This window comes from Pipistrellus hanaki, assembly GCF_964339955.1.
Source record: "Pipistrellus hanaki genome assembly, chromosome: 15".
NCBI lineage: Eukaryota > Metazoa > Chordata > Mammalia > Chiroptera > Vespertilionidae > Pipistrellus > Pipistrellus hanaki.
In genome coordinates this window covers 26,174,517-26,193,257 of record NC_140517.1, presented here as the reverse complement: position 1 = coordinate 26,193,257, position 18,741 = coordinate 26,174,517, and the positions used below count along the sequence as shown (strand labels likewise).

The following is an 18,741-nucleotide window of genomic DNA, read 5'->3' as shown; positions in this document are numbered from 1 at the left end:
GAGGTGCCTCTGGGTGCAAGAGCTCTCCCCAGCCCCTGACAGGGTCCTGCCCAGGGTACCTGTTCTTTCCTCTAATCCATCGCCTCCGGAGTAGTGTTTCCAGGTGGGTTTCACACTGAGACACACGGCCCTCACTCCTGAGCAGCACAGTCCCCACGGGGCCTGATCAACCTGGATTACAGCCCGTCAGAGCCACTGACCCAACAGGCCAGAGCCTCATTCTAACAAACTCCCCGAGTGCCCTGCAGTGCCATACTCTGAACCGCAGGTTTATGGGAAGGGCTGTGGAGCAGACAGCCTCACAGACCCGTCTGGCTCACCATTAGGAAGTGGGCTTTGGAGCAGGGCACGTGTGTCCCAGCAGATGGGACCACAGTGCCTGACCTGGACAAAGGACCTGACCCAGCCGACGCCCCCTGCTCTGCGTCTGGCCCTCAGTGTCTCCTGGACAGGGGTACCTCATGGACAGTGGTGAGGGCTTACAGGAGACACTCTTACAGCACAGGGGAGTTGGAGGAAATCGGGGAAGGTCTGGGCGAGGCTGGGGTCCCATGCTGCCCATATTCTTTGTGGGAACTTCCAAAGCTGCCCGAGTGCTTTCCCTGAAAGGATCAAGCCTGGGACCAACCTCCCGAGTCTCTGTCTGAAGGAAATGCCGCCCAGCCCTGCACTGGCTCTCCTGGGAGGGAGGGCCCCAGTCCCAGTCCTGTGGAAGCAAAGGCCATCCATCCCCCTGGGGGCCGCGCTGACCCCCACCCCGCCCTCTCAGCTAGAGGCGGACTCCATGGAAGGCTCCGGGCGGGGGACGGACCCAGGCTCTCCCTCCCCACGGGCACCCACTCACCGTGCTGGACTTGAGCTCGTCCCCGTTCTCCTCGTCCGATTCCCGGGCCACGGGCGAGGACTTCTGGGGCGGGGAGAAGGTCAGGTCCCAGCGCAGCAGCCGCGGCTCGGCCCTGTCGCCCAGCCGCAGGCTCTCCAGTCTCTGCACGGCGGGCTCCGCGCCCGCGGCCGGCCGGACGTTCTCCTTGTTCTGGGACTTGGATCTCAGTCTCTGCCCCCCAAAGCCCCGGTCCTCGCCCGGGCCCCGGGAGGCAGCCCCCCTGCTGTAGCGTCTCTTCTGGGGGTACGCCTCCTGCCCGTGGGAGTCCACCCTCAGCAGGGGCTTCATTTCCATCTCGTAGTTGCTCAGCTTCTCCTCGTCCAGCTCCAGCAGCTTGGCGCCCCCTGAGCTGGGGTTGCTGGCCCGAGGGTGGGGAGTCCAGAAGGCAGGGGGCGACTCCGTCCGCCGCTCCCGGGACTTGGGGTTGCCGGGCTGCTTGTGGCCCGAGCCCCCCCGGGTGCGGAAGTCCTCCGAGGGCGGGCCACTGCGGAGGGTCCCGCTGCGGATGCCCCGGGAGGCCCCCGCCTTCTCCTCGCCCCAGCTGTGGCGGCCGTAGTCCCCTCCTCGGCCCTCCAGGAGCATCTGGATGTCCCCGCCCCGCTCCTCGTCCACCGACACCTGTCGCGAGAAGTGGGCTACCTTGTTCCTGGAGGCGGGGGCCGGCGGGGGGGTGGCCGAGGGGCTGGCGGGGAAGCTCTGCAGGGGGCTGTCGTCGGGCGTCAGGTCCGAGGGGGTGGTGCCCTTGCGGTACAGCTCCGGGCTCTCCTGCTGCATGGGCGTCCCCATGGAGATCACCTCGATGTCGTCGCTGGAAGCCTGACGCTTCGGCCGCTGGTACTCGAGCCCTGTACGGGGGAGCGGGCAGCACACAGAGGCTGGTCACTCAGCCGTGTGCGGAGGGAGGCCTGGTCTCGCCCGAGGATGGCAGGACGGCCTGGACACAGTGGTTCCCAAAGCCTCTCCATGGACCCCAAGCCTCCGCCCACAGGTGCTTTGAGGATGACCAGGTCACGACAGGCAGTGGTGGGCAGCAGCTCTGGCCCCAGCCCCGCGGCAGGGCAGACCAGGGCTCAGTGTGCGAGGACCAGGGCCCTGCCTACTCTGGGGGTCTCAGGTCCCGCCTCCCATAGGGCCCTCCTGAGGATGAAAGGAAGCATCTCCTGCTAGGTGGCCTTCGAGGTCTTGTGGCCTGAGGAGGCGGGGGGATGAGGGCCTGTCCGCCCAGGACACTGACCCCTCTGGCGGCCTGTCCTTCCTGCCCCACCCCTGCCTGGGCTCCCCTCCCTGCTTCCATACCGGAGCCTCTGAACCAGGGCAGGAGAAGGCCTTAGGGGACACGGCCCCCTCAGTGTGGCCGGAATTCTCAGCAGGGGCCGGCCCCCCCGATTATGAAGAGGCATCCATCATGCTGTTGGTGGCATGCATGGGGGCCTGAGGCAGTGACCAGAATAAGGCAGAGTCATAAACGCCCATGAACAGTCCCTGGGGCATTTCAAAGGGTGAAGGCCCTAAGGGGAGTCCCATGTGGTCCTGGATGTGCTAGCGATAGGTACTGGGACTTGGGGCAAGCAGTCAGCCCCTCTGCATCTGCACCCATTTGTCACATGGGGGGCAGCCAGGGAGTCCAGATCCATTCAACCACCACATCTCTGCAGCACGGGACACAGGCCAGGGGGTGTCTGAGGGAGCCCGTGGAGAACTGCCCTCCCTGTGGGGGGCCCTATGGCTCTGGGTTGGGGAGCCCTGGCCCCATCACAGAACTCCCAAGACCCCTCCCCTGACCTTTCCGACTGTGATCTGGACTTCCTGGGGCCTAAGCCCCTGTGCCTTACACTCTAGGGTCCCAGACAAGCCTGGACACTGACCCTGCAGGGTCCCGTGAACCCCACGCCAGAGTGGCACTCTCATGCTCAGCTCCGGCGCCCTGACTCTCAGCACCAGCCTGGAGCCGGTGCTCAGCTAAAATTAGTTGCAGAGCGCGTGACATTCCTGGAAGCATCCCTGTGAAAATGCAAAGCGGAACATGTGTGGCTGAATTCCAACTCCTTTGTCCCTATCTTGGGTCCTCCTGTCTCCCAGAAGCGGGCAGCCTCCCTCAGCCGCCCCAGGGCCGGGACCCTCCCAGGGAGGCCGGGAGCTCCGGCTCCAGGACAGCTCGGGCGTGCGCTCAGGATGGACTGCGCGTGGCGGACGTCAGCCTAAAACCTCCAGCAGCTTCTGTCCCCACTCGGGAGCGGGCCAGTTGGCAGTGGTGAAACCTGTCCTCCAGGGCTTCCTGCCACAGAGGACGCTTCAGAGAGAGGCCAGAGGGCAGGGAGCGGAGACAGGTGGCTGTCCCCCTCTCTCATCCATGTCCGCCTTCTCCAGCCCTCTGTCTCCCTCAGGCCCGGTTCCCAGACAGGACGAGGGTCGCAGATCTGCAACCTGCAGTGGCTTCTAGCTCCTCCAGCTCCCACCAAAGGACATGGCGGGAGCTCCTCTCATTGATGAGCACTTTGCCCAGTGTGGCCGCCAGGAGGCACGCGTGGCTATCTGCAGTTACATGTAGTTCAGTTCTGATCAAATAAAACTAGTGACCAGGGCCTCAGCCAGCTCGCTGCAGTCCCCACAGGGCCAGCAGCTACCTTTCTGAACAGAGCACTTATAGAATAGTTGGTCTGTCACAGAAAGTTCTAGCATAGCCTTGGGGGAAGGGCAGGGAGAGGCCACATGCACACGCAGAGCACACAGACATTCGCCCTCACGGAAAGCGGGAGGGTGATGCGTGGAAACGCGTGCACACAGGGACACGGCCCTGGAGGCAGGGAGACGTGTGTGAGGGAGGAGGGTGCCGAGGCCCCTCGCAGGGACGCCCATCATCGTGAAGGAGAGAACGCGAGGGGAGCTGGCAACGGCAGCACCTGCTGGAATGTGGGCTTGGCGGACACCCTGCCCCTTCCGCCCGGCGCCCGGCTCACCGTTTTCCCTGTGCTGGAAGGAAGGGGAGAACTCTTTGGCAGTGATCCTGGCGATCCGTGCTTCCTCCTGGGCCTTCTGCGCCGCAGTGAGGGCCGCCTCGGCCTTGGCCCGGGAGTGGGAGGTCCTGGGGGAGAGACAGGAAGGGCCGTGAGGGCACAGGAGGCAGAGAGGGCTGGGCAGCCCGTCCCCACTGTGGGTCGGGCCAGGACAGGACGCTGGGCGCCCTGGAGCAAGTGCCCTCAGACTTCCGGATCTCTCATTCCTTCACTCATTCGGCGAGCATCGCCGGGCACAGGGCACCCCCCCCCCCCTCCCGTGCAGGGCCTGGGTCCCAGCGGAGCTCAGGTCCCGCAGCAGGCGTGCCCTCCTCCCTGGTCGCCCCACACACCGAAGCCGAGACCGGCTGACTCATCTCAGGCTCCAGCAGCGAGCAGGTGCTTCATCAGTGTTGACCTGACAAGTGAGCAGTGTGCGGGGCAGTTGCACCTGCCACCCCCAAGGGGCAAGTGGGCAGCCAGGCTTCTGAGCAGGAACAGGCAGGCGCGGCCGTGGACCCGTCAGCACTCAGCGGGCCAAGGGCATAAGGAATGAAACACTCCCCCAGCCCAGGCTTGGCTCCAGGCCCAGGGAGGAGCCGCATCGCCACAGAAGGGTTCTCCAGACACGGCCAGACGCCCACTATTCTGTGCCCAGGCTGCCCATCGCCCATCCCAGCAGATGGCACCGCCGCCCCCGGCTCCCCCCAAGGAGGAGGCCCAGGTGAGCTGAGCGCTGGGGGAGGCGTCCCGGTGAGCTGACTCACCGCCCGGCCCTCCTTCCACTCCAACCCCCGCCCCACCCCACGGGGCCGGGGCGTCCACTCAGCCATCACCCAGCACCTTCAGCAGCGGCTCTCACTGGCCCAGGTGTGCGGAGGGGCAGGCTTAGAGAGTGGGTGAGAAACGTGGTCTCCAGGTGCTGGGAGAAAGCAAGTCTATCTCCTCTGCCCAGAGACCAGGTGACTCCCGGCACCGGACTGTGGGTGGCGGCGCCCCTCGGAGCACAGGCATGGCACTCCATGTAGGAGCCAAGAGGCTCAGTGGAAGTCGCATGTCTGTGCCTCAATTTCTCACTTGGTCACTAAGAGTCAGGGACACCACTGACCTCGTGAATTGGGGGCAGGGGGGCACATGAAGGCCCCAAGCACCGGCTGGGTGTGGGGGACGTGATCAGAATGGGTTTGCTCTCACGTCAATACACATTGCACCAAGTGGCAGACCCGGTGCTGCCTTCGCCAGCGTGGGTGCGCTGAGGGCGGCCAGCGGATTGGCTGGATGCTGCTGCCCCGGCTCTAGCCCAGGGGCCCCAGGACTCTGCTCCCCAGCGGAGGCCCACAGGAGCCTCCCTTCACAAAACGAGGCTGGACTGGGTGCCCGAGACAGGGCAATGCCGGGAGTCCCTGCCTCTCACTTGCCTGGGGCCCAGAGGGCACTGCTTCCCAGTACCAGGGAAATCGAGGCACCACAACCAGTCCAAGACAAGGCATAGCCTGCCCCTCAGCCGTCGCCTTTCAAGGCTCCTCTGAGCAGCCTGACCCTCCAACACCCAAGTTCCTTGTCCACAGGCTCACCCCAGGGACCCCTCGCTCCTCGTGAGTGACCAGGCTTTCCTGTTTCAAAATCCCACCAATAACTAGGAACAACTTTGCTCTAGGAAACAAATGTAGGACATACAGACACACACAAATCACAGCACGGACGTGTGTGCAGGGAACGAGGCGAGCTGCCGGGACTGCCCGCCCAGCCGTCTCTGGTCTCCAGGGTCCCGCTGCCCGCCACCCACTGCACCGCCTGGCCGCAGGCCCCAAACTGAAGAGAACCCCCTGCAAAATGTAGCTCCGAGGAGTGTCTGTCAGAGTTCTCTCTCCTAGAAGCTGGGAAAGATGGCAGTCAGCTGCAACCCCATGTTCCGTGGGAGCACCAGCTGAGAAGCACCACCTTCTAGAAGATTCCCGGGGAACCTGGTGGTTGTAGTTACAACAGAAGAGGGGCAGGACAAAGCCATCAACAAAGCACCAATTATTAACACTGAATTTGCATCAATAACAAATCAACTGGGTAAATCACTATGCAGCCTCTGGCCCCTCCCCACCCACAGGCCTCTGAGGACCACGCCCACCCGAGGCCAGCGAGCCCCAGCCCCGCTCCCTAAGGTCACAGCCACGACAAGTTTATGAAAAAACATGGGCTGCGGGAGGTGCGTGTGCATCTCGAGAGCTGTCAGCGTCGCCACGCGGGAAACAAGGTGGAAGTCAGACCCAGTGAGGCCGGGCTGAGCCTCCAGGGCCACGCAGGTGGGAGTGTCAGTGCCGAGGGGAAGGACGGGTGGCAGGGTGAGCGGAGCAGAGGCCTGAGGAGCCAGCTCCCGCCATTTGTCCCGCCTCTGTCCTGGGCCGAGACCCAGCGAGCGGGCAGCTCGAGCAGCACAACACCCCAGCCCGGAGACCTGGAGGCTGACCGAGGCCCCGGTGACCCCTGGAGGGGCTCTGAACTGGGGGCCTTTGGGAGGCACATGTGTCCCCTGAAATTACACTCAAAATACTCTACATACACACACACACCCTTTACCCCCAAAGCAGAGGGTGACACCTTCCATCAGATTCCGGAGGCTCTGTGCCGCGTCTGAACGCGGCTGGTCCTGAGGGAGAAAAGCAGGGCAGCACGTGGCTCGGTCCCACCAGGCGCCCAGGAGCCGTGGCACAGCCCCCTGCAAGCCCCCTCCTTTTACTCCTCTCTACCCTCCCCCCTCACCCCCCGCGGGCTCTGAGCTCATGGCTGCTGGCGTGGTGTGTGGTGTGGCTTCTCTCTAGGACCATGGTCGGTAAACTGTGGTTCGCGAGCCACATGCAGCTCTTTGGCCCCTTGAGTGTGGCTCTTCCACAAAATACTACGGCCTGGGAGAGTCTGTTTTGAAGAAGTGGCATTAGAAGAAGTTTAAGTTTAAAAAATTTGGCTCTCAAAAGAAACTTCAATCGTTGCACTGTTGATATTTGGCTCTGTTGACCAATGAGTTTGCTGACCACTGCTCTAGGACATGCCACAGGCGGGGTTTTCTCTGTTTTCAGTAATAACTTTCATCGAGATAGAACTCACATACTTCACAATCTTCCATTTAAAACCCAGCAGTTTTCAGTGCGTTCAGAGTCCTGCAACCATCACCGCAACCAACTTTAGAACATTTTTGCCCCAAAAGAACCCTGTCCCCTTTGCCATCAGTAACCCTCTTCCCATTTCCCCAACACCTGCCCACCGGCCTCGGCAACTCCAGGCCACTTTGTCTCAGTAAATGGGCCTGCTCTGGACACGCCACGCCCAACTAGTGTGTGTGTGTGTGTGTGTGTGTGTGTGTGTGTGTGTTTAAGGTTTTCTTTTTCCTTTTCTAAAAAAAAAAATATCGAGGTATAACCCACATGACATACAGTAAACCATTTAAAAGTTCGGTTCTTGGCAGCTAGCACACCCACAGTGCCATGCAGCCACCACCTCTACCTGTAGAGCATTTGTCATCCTAAAAGGAGACCCTCCCCACTCTGACCTGCGCCCCCAGCCCTGGGGGTTCTGAGCGACAACTCAGTGTTCTCTGAGCACCCCACCCTCATGTGCTTCAGCTGCACGTGGCGCTGTCGAACACCGGGCCCTTCCCCAGCTGGCCGAGGGCCCCTAAGCTCAGGGGCCGGGGAAATCCGCTGGCCAAGGAGCAGCACAGCTGACCAGACAAGTGTCCGCAAAGCCCCGGGTCTGGCTGGGACCCGAGCAGGTGGTCCACCCTGAACCACCCGTCACCTTTGCACACCACGGGGCACACCATGTGCTCGTGTCCAGAGGATGGATCCTGAAAAATAAGCATGTTTCAGGGGCTGTGATCTGAGCCATGGAGACAATGAGTGGCCAGGCAGTCCGGGGAGAGGGCATGGGGCCTCCCCAAACTGGTGGCTTCAAGGATGGGGGTTTAGCCGAAACCGGTTTGGCTCAGTGGATAGAGCGTCGGTCTATGGACTGAAGGGTCCCAGGTTCGATTCCGGTTAGGGTATGTACATTGGCTGCGGGCACATCCCCAGTGGGTGGGTGCGTGTGTGTGTGTGTGTGTGTGTGTTTGCGCGCGCGCGCGCGCACAGGAGGCAGCTGGTCGATGTCTCTCTCTCATAGATGTTTCTAGCTCTCTATCCCTCTCCCTTCCTCTCTGTAAAAAATCAATAAAATATATATTGAAAAATAAAAATAAAAAGAATGCAGGGGTTTAAAAGGCCAAGGATGGTGGACAAGGCTGGGGACCCAGTCACACTGGTCAGTACATTTACCTTGTATTCCATCAACTTCTAACAAGGGTAGGCAGACAAACGAACCGCTAACGAGTAACTTAAGGTCATGAGGGAATGAGGGGAATGGATAGAGGCAGGAAATCGGGGTGCATGCCTGGGCCTGGCCACCTAGAGGGCTGGAGCTCCCTGGAGACCAAGGCGAACCAGGAACAGCACGGGTGAGGATGAGGGCACACATCAGCCAGCATCAAAGCTGTGCCAGGAGAGGACGGGCAGACCAGATTCTGCCCCTGAAGGAAGTCTCTCAGTCTCAGCTTTCCCTGGGGGCGTCTTGCAAAGACCCTCACTGCAGGCTGCCAGGCTGCACAGAGTGAGTTCCGGGAAAACAAAGGGAGGGGCCCGAGGCCCCTGCAGACAGCATCGCAGGTCTGGGACAGGGCCCAGCGCAGGCCGTGGAGGTTCTCCCCTGAGGTGGAGCTTGGGTGGCTTGGGACAGGCTTCATCCTACAAGATGTGAGGCCGAACACTGCCTGCTGCCTGCTAACGTCCCAGCTGCCGACCACGACGGATGCTGATAAATATGGAGCCCCATAGGGCTCTGAACCAAGAGCGGGCCTGCCCACCCGAGAGAGAGGACAGCAGGAACATGGCGTGATGGCGGAGGGAAAGGAGGCGGGCCAGCTCAGGGTGGAACGAGTGGCTGCCAGGCTGCAGGGGGAATGGGAGCTGTGGATGATGGTTGAGGAGCAGCAGTTAGAGGCTTTGGAGCGAGAGTGTGTCCAAGTCCACAGCCAAGGGCAGCAGGCTGGATTGGAAAAGGCTGCTCACAGGATGACATCATAGAAAAACTTGAATGTGAGCCGAAACCGGTTTGGCTCAGTGGATAGAGCTCTGGCCTGTGGACTGAAAGGTCCCAGGTTCGATTCCGGTCAATGGCATGTACCTTGGTTGTGGGCCCATCCCCACTAGGGGGTGTGCAAGAGGCAGCTGCTCGATGCTTCTCTCTCATCGATGTTTCTAACTCCCTATCCCTCTCTCTTCCTCTCTGTAAAAAATCAATAAAGTATATAAAAAAAAAGAAAAGAAAAACGTGAATCTGAGATTTTGTGTTTTTAAAGGAGCAAGTTTGATGGTTCCTCACTTAGAAAGGAATAATGTGAATTTGTTTATTATACAAGCACCCACCTCAGATAACTCAGCTGAAATCCCCTGAAAGTCAGGCTAAAGGGGCATCATTCCAAAGCATTTCTGCACACACGCGTCCCAGCAGCACGCGTGCAAACACACGTGTGCCATCCTCTGGTCCTGCCTTCGTGGTCAGGCGGCTCAATGATGGCGGCCTTTCCTGGGAGGAGGTGTGTCCAGAAGTTGAGCGAAGATCATGCTTCCTTTTATATATATATATATATATATATATATATATATATATATAATCAATTTTTTACAGAGAGGAAGGGAGAGGGATAGAGAGCTAGAAACATCAATGAGAGAGAAACATCGACCAGCTGCCTCCTGCACACCCCCTCCTGGGGATGTGCCCGCAACCAAGGTACATGCCCTTGACCGGAATTGAATCTGGGACCCTTCAGTCCGCAGGCCGACGCTCTATCCACTGAGCCAAACTGGTTTCGGCGAAGATCATGCTTTCACCACACATGCTTCTGCTTTGTCCTGGACCTTGGAAATAAAACCACTCCTTCCCGCCTGTCTGACTCTTGGAGGCAGATCTGCCTCTGGGAGGGCCCCTGGCACATGGCATCTTCGGGGCACCCCCAGGCTCCGGTGCATGGCCTGACCTTGAGCCCGAGACTTCTACCCGCTTCAAAGCGAGCATGCGGAGCGTGCAAGTCGTCCCACTGCTCAGGTCCTGTCATCACAGCGCCCATCAACCACCCTTGTGGGTGCCTCCCATGAATGCCCCCACGGCCTGCACTTCTGGACAGGAGGGCATGGTGCCTCCCCTGCTCAGCCCCCTAATGCACAGCACAAGTGAGCGAGTGGGAAACTCCCCTGAAGGGGCCACTATTGGTTTCCACAGCTTCCCTTAGTAAATATGTTAGGAACGTTAATTCACCAACATCACGCGTGTATTTACATATATACGCTCACACATACATAAAAAGAAAATGCTGTGCCAACCTTAAAATAAAATCCAATCAGGACGAGTGCTTTTAATAGAGAAAACCGCCCCGTGTGCGGCGAAGGTGAACTTTAAATGAGAGTTTCAGGGCTCCGCGGCAGCCAAGCTCCTGCTGGGTGAGGGCTCAGGGCCGAGTCCCCGCCAGCTGACACCTTCGGGTGGGAGTGGGGGGTCAGAAGGCCAATGAGCTCCGGGGGCCTCCTCACTTGCTGGCCACTCCACAGGCTGCATCTCAGCCACGTTCTTCCTCCCAACCCCAAGGTTAATCGGGCCTGCACCCCCTCTCCCACTCCCCCTGAACAAAAGCTGACACCTCAGAGCCAGAATTCAGGGAAACACAAGTGCGGGAATTGTGACTTCACATTAGCACAGCGGCCTTCCTCTGGCGGCCGCATGCCGGGCTCTGCGCCCTTGGTCTCTGCATTACTGAATACGCCCAACGGAGCTGCCCTCCAGCCACGGAATAAGGGATCCTGGAAACGCGGTAAGGCCTGTTATGTAAGTAAATGAGCACAGAGCTGGCTTCACAGAAAGTCCCGCCCACTTGGCTTCCCATTGACGGGCTAAGAACCAGCCAGTGAGCTGCAGCCTGGGCGGGGACAGCAGAGCCAACACTTCCGGCGGCCCCCCACCCCCGCCGCACACGGGGCTCCTGCACTGCCGTCTGATCTCTTGCCCATAGACAGCCATCCAGGTCCCATCACCCACCATGTGCTCAGGCCCCTCGCACTCACTCCACTCGTCCCGATGCCACGAGGTCAGCGAGGCCCTCTCTTGAAGGTGAGGAAACCTGGGGCCTGGGAGGCTGAGGGTCTTGTCTGGGGTCCCAGGAGGTGGTGGCAGAGTCCAGGATGCACTGGGCAGGTCGGGACAGCACGCATGCCAGCGCTTTAAGGAAGGCTGTGCCGTTGTTGAACAGGAACAGCAGTCCCGGTGCCTCCCCGTGGCTCCTGCCCATCAGCCTGCCGGGTTCCCTGACTCAGGAGCCCGCCCCATCCCACCCCTATCGCGTCTGTCTCACCTTCTCAGCCAGGGAGGAGAAATGGGCAGGAAATGGGAGGGCTGTGCAATCGAGGCTTTGCCCTAGGAGGGATGCTGACAGCCGGGGTGATCCAGCAGAGAGGACGAGGCTGCTGACAGGAGCAGTAATCTCCACACAACGTTTCACAGAGAGAAATCCAAGGCCCAGGGAGGTGAGGGGACCCTCCAGCACCGCAGCCAGGGTAAGCGGGGTCGGGTCTCAGACCAGGGCTTTGGGCCCGCACAGGGCAGGGGGTACTGACAGCCACCAGGAGGCAGGGGTACTCTTCTTCCTGTTTTAAAATTTGTTGTTTTCCCCATCACTCCTGGGAGATCTCACGCTTTACAAAGGGCATATGCATATGTCCTGGGTGGAGCTGTGTCTCAACGAGACGTGAAGTCTAACCTCTGGGACCTGTGAGTGAATGTGACCTAAATTGGAAGTAGGGTCTTTACAGATGTAATAAAGCTAAAATGTGATCTTTACGGTGGGCCCCTAATGTGAGACCCTCCCTTTCCCCAACTTGTGGGCGGAGTTATGACATTACCGGCATCTGCCACCAAGACATCACCCAAGACATTGAACCACCAATCGGCGCATGCCCAGTGCCCTGGGGCCCACCCCTTCCTGTTCTGCCCTGGGTCCAACCCTTTCCTGTTCCTCCCCTCAAAAGGCTCCTCACTGATCCATGTGTTGCTGCTCTCCATTTCCGTCTGGGGAGTCAGCCTGGTTGGGTCCCTCCTGTCTCCTCTCCCCGCTCCTTTAATTCTGATTTCTCTACCTCTGTAATGAGTCCCGCTTGTTACTGGGGAATAAACCTTCCTTTAATAGTCTTGGTGGTCTCTGACTTGTTTCCTGCGCCTCAAACTTCACACCTAATTCACTTATGAAAAGGGAGACTGGGACACGGACACACACAGAGGGAAGGACAGGGGAGAAGCCACCACCCACCAGTCAAGCAGAGAGGCCTCAGACAGAGCCAGGCGGGCGGCTCCTGGATCTTGGGGCTGCAGCATCCAGCCCAGGAGAGAGAAATCTGCTGCTTCCACTGTCGGAGCAGACGAAGGCGGAATCTGTTCTATTTCCACGGACACCTTTCACTGGTGGCATCTCTTTCTCACTGGCCATTGCTCATCCTGGAGTCACACTCTGGCCTTTGGCTCAACCCAACCCCACTAGCCTGGTGGTTCAGGGATGCTCCCATCAACAAAATCCCAAAGCAAAGGAAGAAAACTGCTGGTCCTGCCTTCAAAGCAAGCCCAGCTTCCGTACCACTATATCAAGGACAGAGACAGCCCAGGCTAGAGCAAGTTGTTCCTTCTTGGCTGCAGTTGCCAAGGCAACCCTGCCTCCCAGAGGGAGGGACCCACGACCAGGGCTGGGTGTGCAGCAGGCCTCCTACCCTCTGAGTCAGTGCCCAGAACATGACCCAGCCCTGGAGGCCAGGCCCACGGGTCAGTCCCCGAGGACTGGAGCCCATCTCTTCTGGATTTGGGATCCTCAGGACTGCAGCCGTGTCAGCCAGCAGAAGGCTCAGTCCATTCATAGAATTTGTGTTATTCCTATTTCATAGGTGAGGAAACTGAGGCAGAGAGGCTGGAAACCGGCTTCCGATCACAATCTCCCTGCTCTGAATGTCTGCCTGTGAAGTACTGTGAGATGTCCTGGAGCCCCCATCTCTTTGGGTCCAAAACCTCATCTCCTGGGCCCCTAAGCAAGGAAGCTGGGACAGCCTGCCAGTGCTTCGTCCTCCCGCCTCTGCCCATCCCACCAGCCAGTCCTGTCCCATAAGGCTGTCATCTTATTTGTCATCAGAAGGCACAGAGAACCCCAAGCAAGAATAACCCAAAGAGGCCCATGTCCGGACGCATCATAATTAAAATGCCAAAAATTAAAGACAAAGAGATAACCTTAAAGGCAGCAAGAGAAAAGCAAACTGTTGCCTACAAAGGAGCTCCCATAAGGCTGACACCTAATTTCTCATCAGGAACTCTATAGGCCAGAAGGGAATGGCATGAAGTACTCAAGATAATGGAAAGCAAGGATCTGAAACCATGATTACTATATCCAGCAAGGCTATCATTCAAAATAGATGGTGAAATAAAGAACTTCCCAGACAAAAAATGAGGCTAAAGGGTACATCACCACCAAGCCAACATTACAAAAAACGCTAAAGCGACTGCAGTAATGAGAAGAAAGAGAGAGAGAAACCTAGGAATAAGAATTAAAATGGCAGTAAATAAGTACCTATCAATAATAACCTGCCATGTAAATGGATTAAATCTCCAATCAAAAGGCATAGGGTAGCTGAATGGATATGAAAACATGACCAAACTATATACTGTCTACAGGAGACCCACCTGAAAACAAGACTCACACAGAATGAAAGTGAAGGTATAGAAAAAAAAATTTTTCCGCATGCAAATGCAAAAGTAAGAAAAGCTGGGGTAGCAATACTCATATCCAACAAGAGAGACTTCAAAATGAAGGCCATCACAACCTACAACAAAGATCACTACATAATACTAAAGGGACTGATTCAACAAGAGGACATAACCCTGGCAAACATACAGTATATGCACCAAATATAGGAGCACCTAAATATATATGTACACACACATACACTTCTAGAGGACATTAAGAGAGAGATTGACAACAATACAGTCATAGTAGGGGACTTTAACAACCCACTAACTTCACTGGATAGATCTTTCAGACAAAAAAAAATAAAATTAACATGGAAACAGTGACTCTAAAGCACACATTGGATCAGATGGATTTAATTGATATTTACAGAGCATTTCACCCCCAAGATGAAGAATGTACACTCTTTTCAAGTGCACATAGGTCATTCACAAAGATAAACCACATGTTGGGACACAAAACAAGTCTCTACAAGTTCAAGAAGATTGAAATAATATCAAGCATCTTCTCAAATCACAGTGGAACGAAATTAGAAATCAACTATAGTAAAAACTCCCCAAAACATTCAAACACATGAAGGCTAAACAGCATGTTATTAAACAACGAATGGGTTACCAATGAGATCAAGAAAGAAAAAACTTCCTGGAAATAAATGAAAATGAACACACAACAACAATCCCAAATCTCTGGGACACAGCAAAAGCAGTCCTGAGAGGGAAGTTCATAGCACTACAGGCCTACCTCAAAACACAAGAAAAATCAGCAATAAACTTTCTAACCCTACAACTTAAAGAACTAGAAAGAGAACAACAAGAAAAGCCCCAATGAAGTAGAAGGAAGGAAATAATAAAGATTAAAACAGAAATAAATGACATAGAGACAACAACAACAACAACAACAACAAATCAATGAAACCAAGAGCTGGTTCTTTGAAGGGATAAACAATATTAATAAGCATTAGGCAGACTCATCAAGAAACAAAGAGAGCCCTAGCCAGTTTGGATCAATGGCTACAGTGTTGGCCTGAGGACTAAAGGGTCCCAAGTTCGATTCCTGTCAAGAGCATGTACCTTGGTTGCAGACTCCTACCAGCCCAGGCCCTAGTTAGAGTGCATGCAGGAGGCAACCAATTGATGTGTTTCTCTCACATCAATGTTCTCTCTACAAATCCATGGGAAAATATCCTCAGGTGAAGGTTAATTAGAGAGAGAGAGAGAGAGAGAGAGAGAGAGAGAGAGGGAAAAGAAACAGAGAGAACCCCCCTCCCCACCCCCCCAAAAAAAATCAGTAATGAAAGCAGAGAAGTAACCATCAATATCACAGAAATATAAAGGATTATAAGAAAATTCTATGAACAACTATATGCCAACAAGCTGGACAATGTGGATGAAATGGACAAATTCCTACAATGTATAATCTCCCCAAACTGAATCAGGAAGAATCAGAAAACCGGAACAGGCCAATAACAACTGAGGAAATAGAAGCAGTAATAATAATAATAAAAAAAACCTCCCAGCAAAAAAAAAAGCCCAGTTCCGGACAGCTTCACAGTGGAGTTTTACCAAACACTCAAAGAAGAGCTCACACCTATACTCCTCAAACTATTCCAAAAAATCCAAGAGGAAGGAACACTTTCCAAGTTCTTTTTGAGGCCAGCATTATCCTAATTCCTGAGAGTGTCCAGCTAAAGACACTACAAAAAAAGAGAATTATAGGCCAATATCCCTGATGAACATGGATGCTAAAATCCTCAACAAAATATTAGCAAATCGAATCCAGCAATATATTAAAAATATCATACCCCATGACCAAGTGGGACTTATCCCCAGGATGCAAGGCTGGTGCAATATTCACAAATTAATAAACGGGATACATCACTAATTAAATTGAAGGACAAAAATCACATAATCATATCAATAAACGCAGAAAAAGCATTCAGCAAAATCCAACACCCATCTTTTATAAAAATTCTCAGCAAAGTGGGAATAGAGGGAGCACATCCCAACATGATAAAGGCCATATATGACAAACATACAGCAAACACAATATTCAATGGGTAAAAACTAAAACCATTTCCCTTAAGAACAGGAACAAGACCTGGATGTCCGTTTTCACCAATCTTATTCAACATAGTACTGGAAGTCCTAGCCACAGTGATCAGACAAGAAGGAGAAATAAAAGGTATCTGAACTGGAAAGGAGGAAGCAAAACTCTCATTATCTGCAGATGACATGATATTGTATATGGAAACCCTGAAGACTACACCAAAAAACTACTAGATTTAATAAATGAATTTGGCAATGTAACAGAGTACAAAACCAATACCCAAAAATCAATGGCTTTTTTATACACCAATAATGAATTCTCAGAGAAACTAAACAAACAATCCCATGTACCATTGCAACAAAAAAAATTATGATATAAGGAATAAACTTGTACTCGGAAAACTACAGGATGTTGAAAAAACAGATAGAATAAGATATAAACAAGTGAAAGAATATACCATTTCATGAATTGGTAGAATCAACATCATTAAAATGTCCATACTACTCAAGGCAATATACAGATTCAATGCAAGCCCCATTAAAATACCTACAGCATATTTCACAGATCTAGAACAAGTACTCCAAAAATTGATATGTAACCAGAAAGACCCCAAATAGCTACAGCCATCTTGACCAAAGAGAACCAAAGTTGGAGGAATCACAATACCAGATATGTTATACTACAAACCCACCATAATCAAAACAGCCTGGTACTGGCACAAGAACAGGCATATAGATCAATGGAACTGAACAGAGAGATCCCAGAAATTGACCTAAGCCTTTATGCTCAATATTTGACAAAAGGAGGCAAGAGCATACAAAGGAGTCAAGACAGTCTCTTCAATAAATGGTGTTAGGAAAATTGAAATAGGCCACCAATTTATGCCATACACAAGAATAAACTCAAAATGGGTAAAATATAAGTCAGGAAACCATAAAAATCCTAGAAGAAACAATAGGCAGAAAAAAAAAGCTCACACATCTCTTGTAGCAATGTGTTTATGGATAAATCTCCTAGAGCAAAGGAAACCAAGGAGAAAATAAGCAAGTGGGGCTACATCAAAATAAAAAGCTTCTGCACAGCCAAAGAAACCATCAACAAAACGAAAAGTGAGCCCACTGCATGGGCGAACATATTGGAAATGATACATCTGATAAAGGGTTAATATCCAAAATATATAAGGAACTCATATAACTGAAAAAAAGAAGACAAATAATCCAATTAAAAAATATACAAAGGACCTAAATAGACACTCTGCAAAGTGCACATTGAGAATTGCAAATTAAATCGACAATGAGGTATCACCTCATACCTGTCAGAATGGCTACCATCAACAAATCAATAAACTTGACAAGTGCTGGCAAAGATGTGGAGAATGCAGACTGGTGGAAATGCAGACTGGTGCAGCCATTATGTAAAACCATATGGAGTTTCCTTAAAAAATTCAATATGGAACTGCCATTTGACCCAGTGATCCCACTTCTAAGAATATATCCTAAAAAAAAACCCAAAACAGCCGAAACAGGTTTGGCTCAGTGGTAGAGCGTCGGTCTGAGGACTGAAAGGTCCTGGGTTCGATTCCGGTCAAGGGCATGTACATTGGTCGCTGGCACATCCCCGGTAGGGGGTGTGCAAGAGGCAGCTGGTTGATGTTTCTCTCTCATCGGTGTTTCTAATTCTCTCTCCCTCTCCCTTCCTCTCTGTAAAAAATCAATAAAATAAAATAAAATAAAATAAATTAAAAAAAAAAAACCGAAACACCAATCAGAAAGAATGTATGCACACCTATGTTCATAGCAGTATAATTTACAATAACTGAGATCTGGAAACAGCCCAAGGGCCCATCAGCAGATGAGTGGATAAAAATGCTGTGGTACATTTACACCATGGAATACTATGCAGCAGTAAAAAAGAAGAATCTCTTACCCTTTGAGACAGCATGGAGGGATCTGCAGAGTATCATGCTAAGGGAAATAAGTCACTCAGAGAAGGACAAGTATCACATGGTCTCACTCATATGATACTTTAATTAACAAAATAAACAGATGAACCAAGTGGATCCAGAGACATGGAAGCATGGAACAAAGTGCGGAATCTCAGGGGGTGGCTTGGTGGAACTTAACCAACCAAAGACCTTGTGTGCATATAGCTCATGGACACAAACAATAGGGTGGAAAAGGCCTAGTGTGAAGCGTGGAAGGTGGGCTGGAAAATGAGGAACATATGTAATACTTTCAACAATAAAGATTTGTTTGTTTGTTTGTTTGTTTAAAAGAATGCCTTTATTTATTTATTTATTTATTTTAAAGAATGCCTTGGAAATGAGATTAACATTCAGGCCAGGGACAGCTCTCATGGCCCCTCCCGGGCAGACATCACTAATCAATCACTGCATTCTTTCCCAGGCTATGGCCACAGCCTGGGAACCTTCTCTTTCAGCCGCTCTAACGAGCCAATCAGAATCAGCTAACAAGCTGCGAGCCAGGTGCCCTCCCTGGGCAGACTGCTCCTTATTTCTGTATCAGCAAAAGCTGGTGGGGAAGCCTGGGCCGATCTGATTATCATAAAAACACTGTGAACAAGTGTAGACACCATCTGAAGGGACCGCTCACTCTACCTGTGCCTGACCCCAACCACACTTGACGCACCTGCCAGAGGTGGTCAAGGGCTCAACTGTGCTGCCCAAACCGGCAGCATCTGCATCACTGGGGTGTTCGGAATGCAGATCCTCAGGCCTCCAGCCCTGCTGAATCCGGGAGGCCAAGCGTCTGCCTGAACTAGCCCTGAGGACTCTCACACAGACTGGTGCCCCAGGAAGGTCCCGCACTGCAGGCCTGTTCAGGCTGAAGCTGGGGCCCGGGAGGAGCCGGGCTGTGGGCCCTGAAGGTTGTGAGGCTGGGGCCTTCTTTGAGAGAAAGAACACAAAGTGTGTGCATGGGCGTGTTGTTAAAGCCCAGATGATTGAGTTTCAC

At 53.6% G+C, this 18,741-nt stretch overlaps 1 protein-coding gene across 1 annotated transcript in view; it reads right to left on the bottom strand.

The window, feature by feature from the left end:
* JPH3 (junctophilin 3) overlaps nucleotides 1–18,741 on the bottom strand; it is an 86,041-nt gene that overhangs the window by 4,995 nt on the left and 62,305 nt on the right. The window contains exons 3-4 of the mRNA XM_084905036.1: nucleotides 3,841–3,965; nucleotides 845–1,728 (exon numbers count right to left, since the gene is read on the bottom strand). Coding sequence (XP_084761162.1) covers nucleotides 845–1,728; nucleotides 3,841–3,965 — 1,009 coding nt within the window. The remainder of the gene's footprint in view (nucleotides 1–844; nucleotides 1,729–3,840; nucleotides 3,966–18,741) is intronic.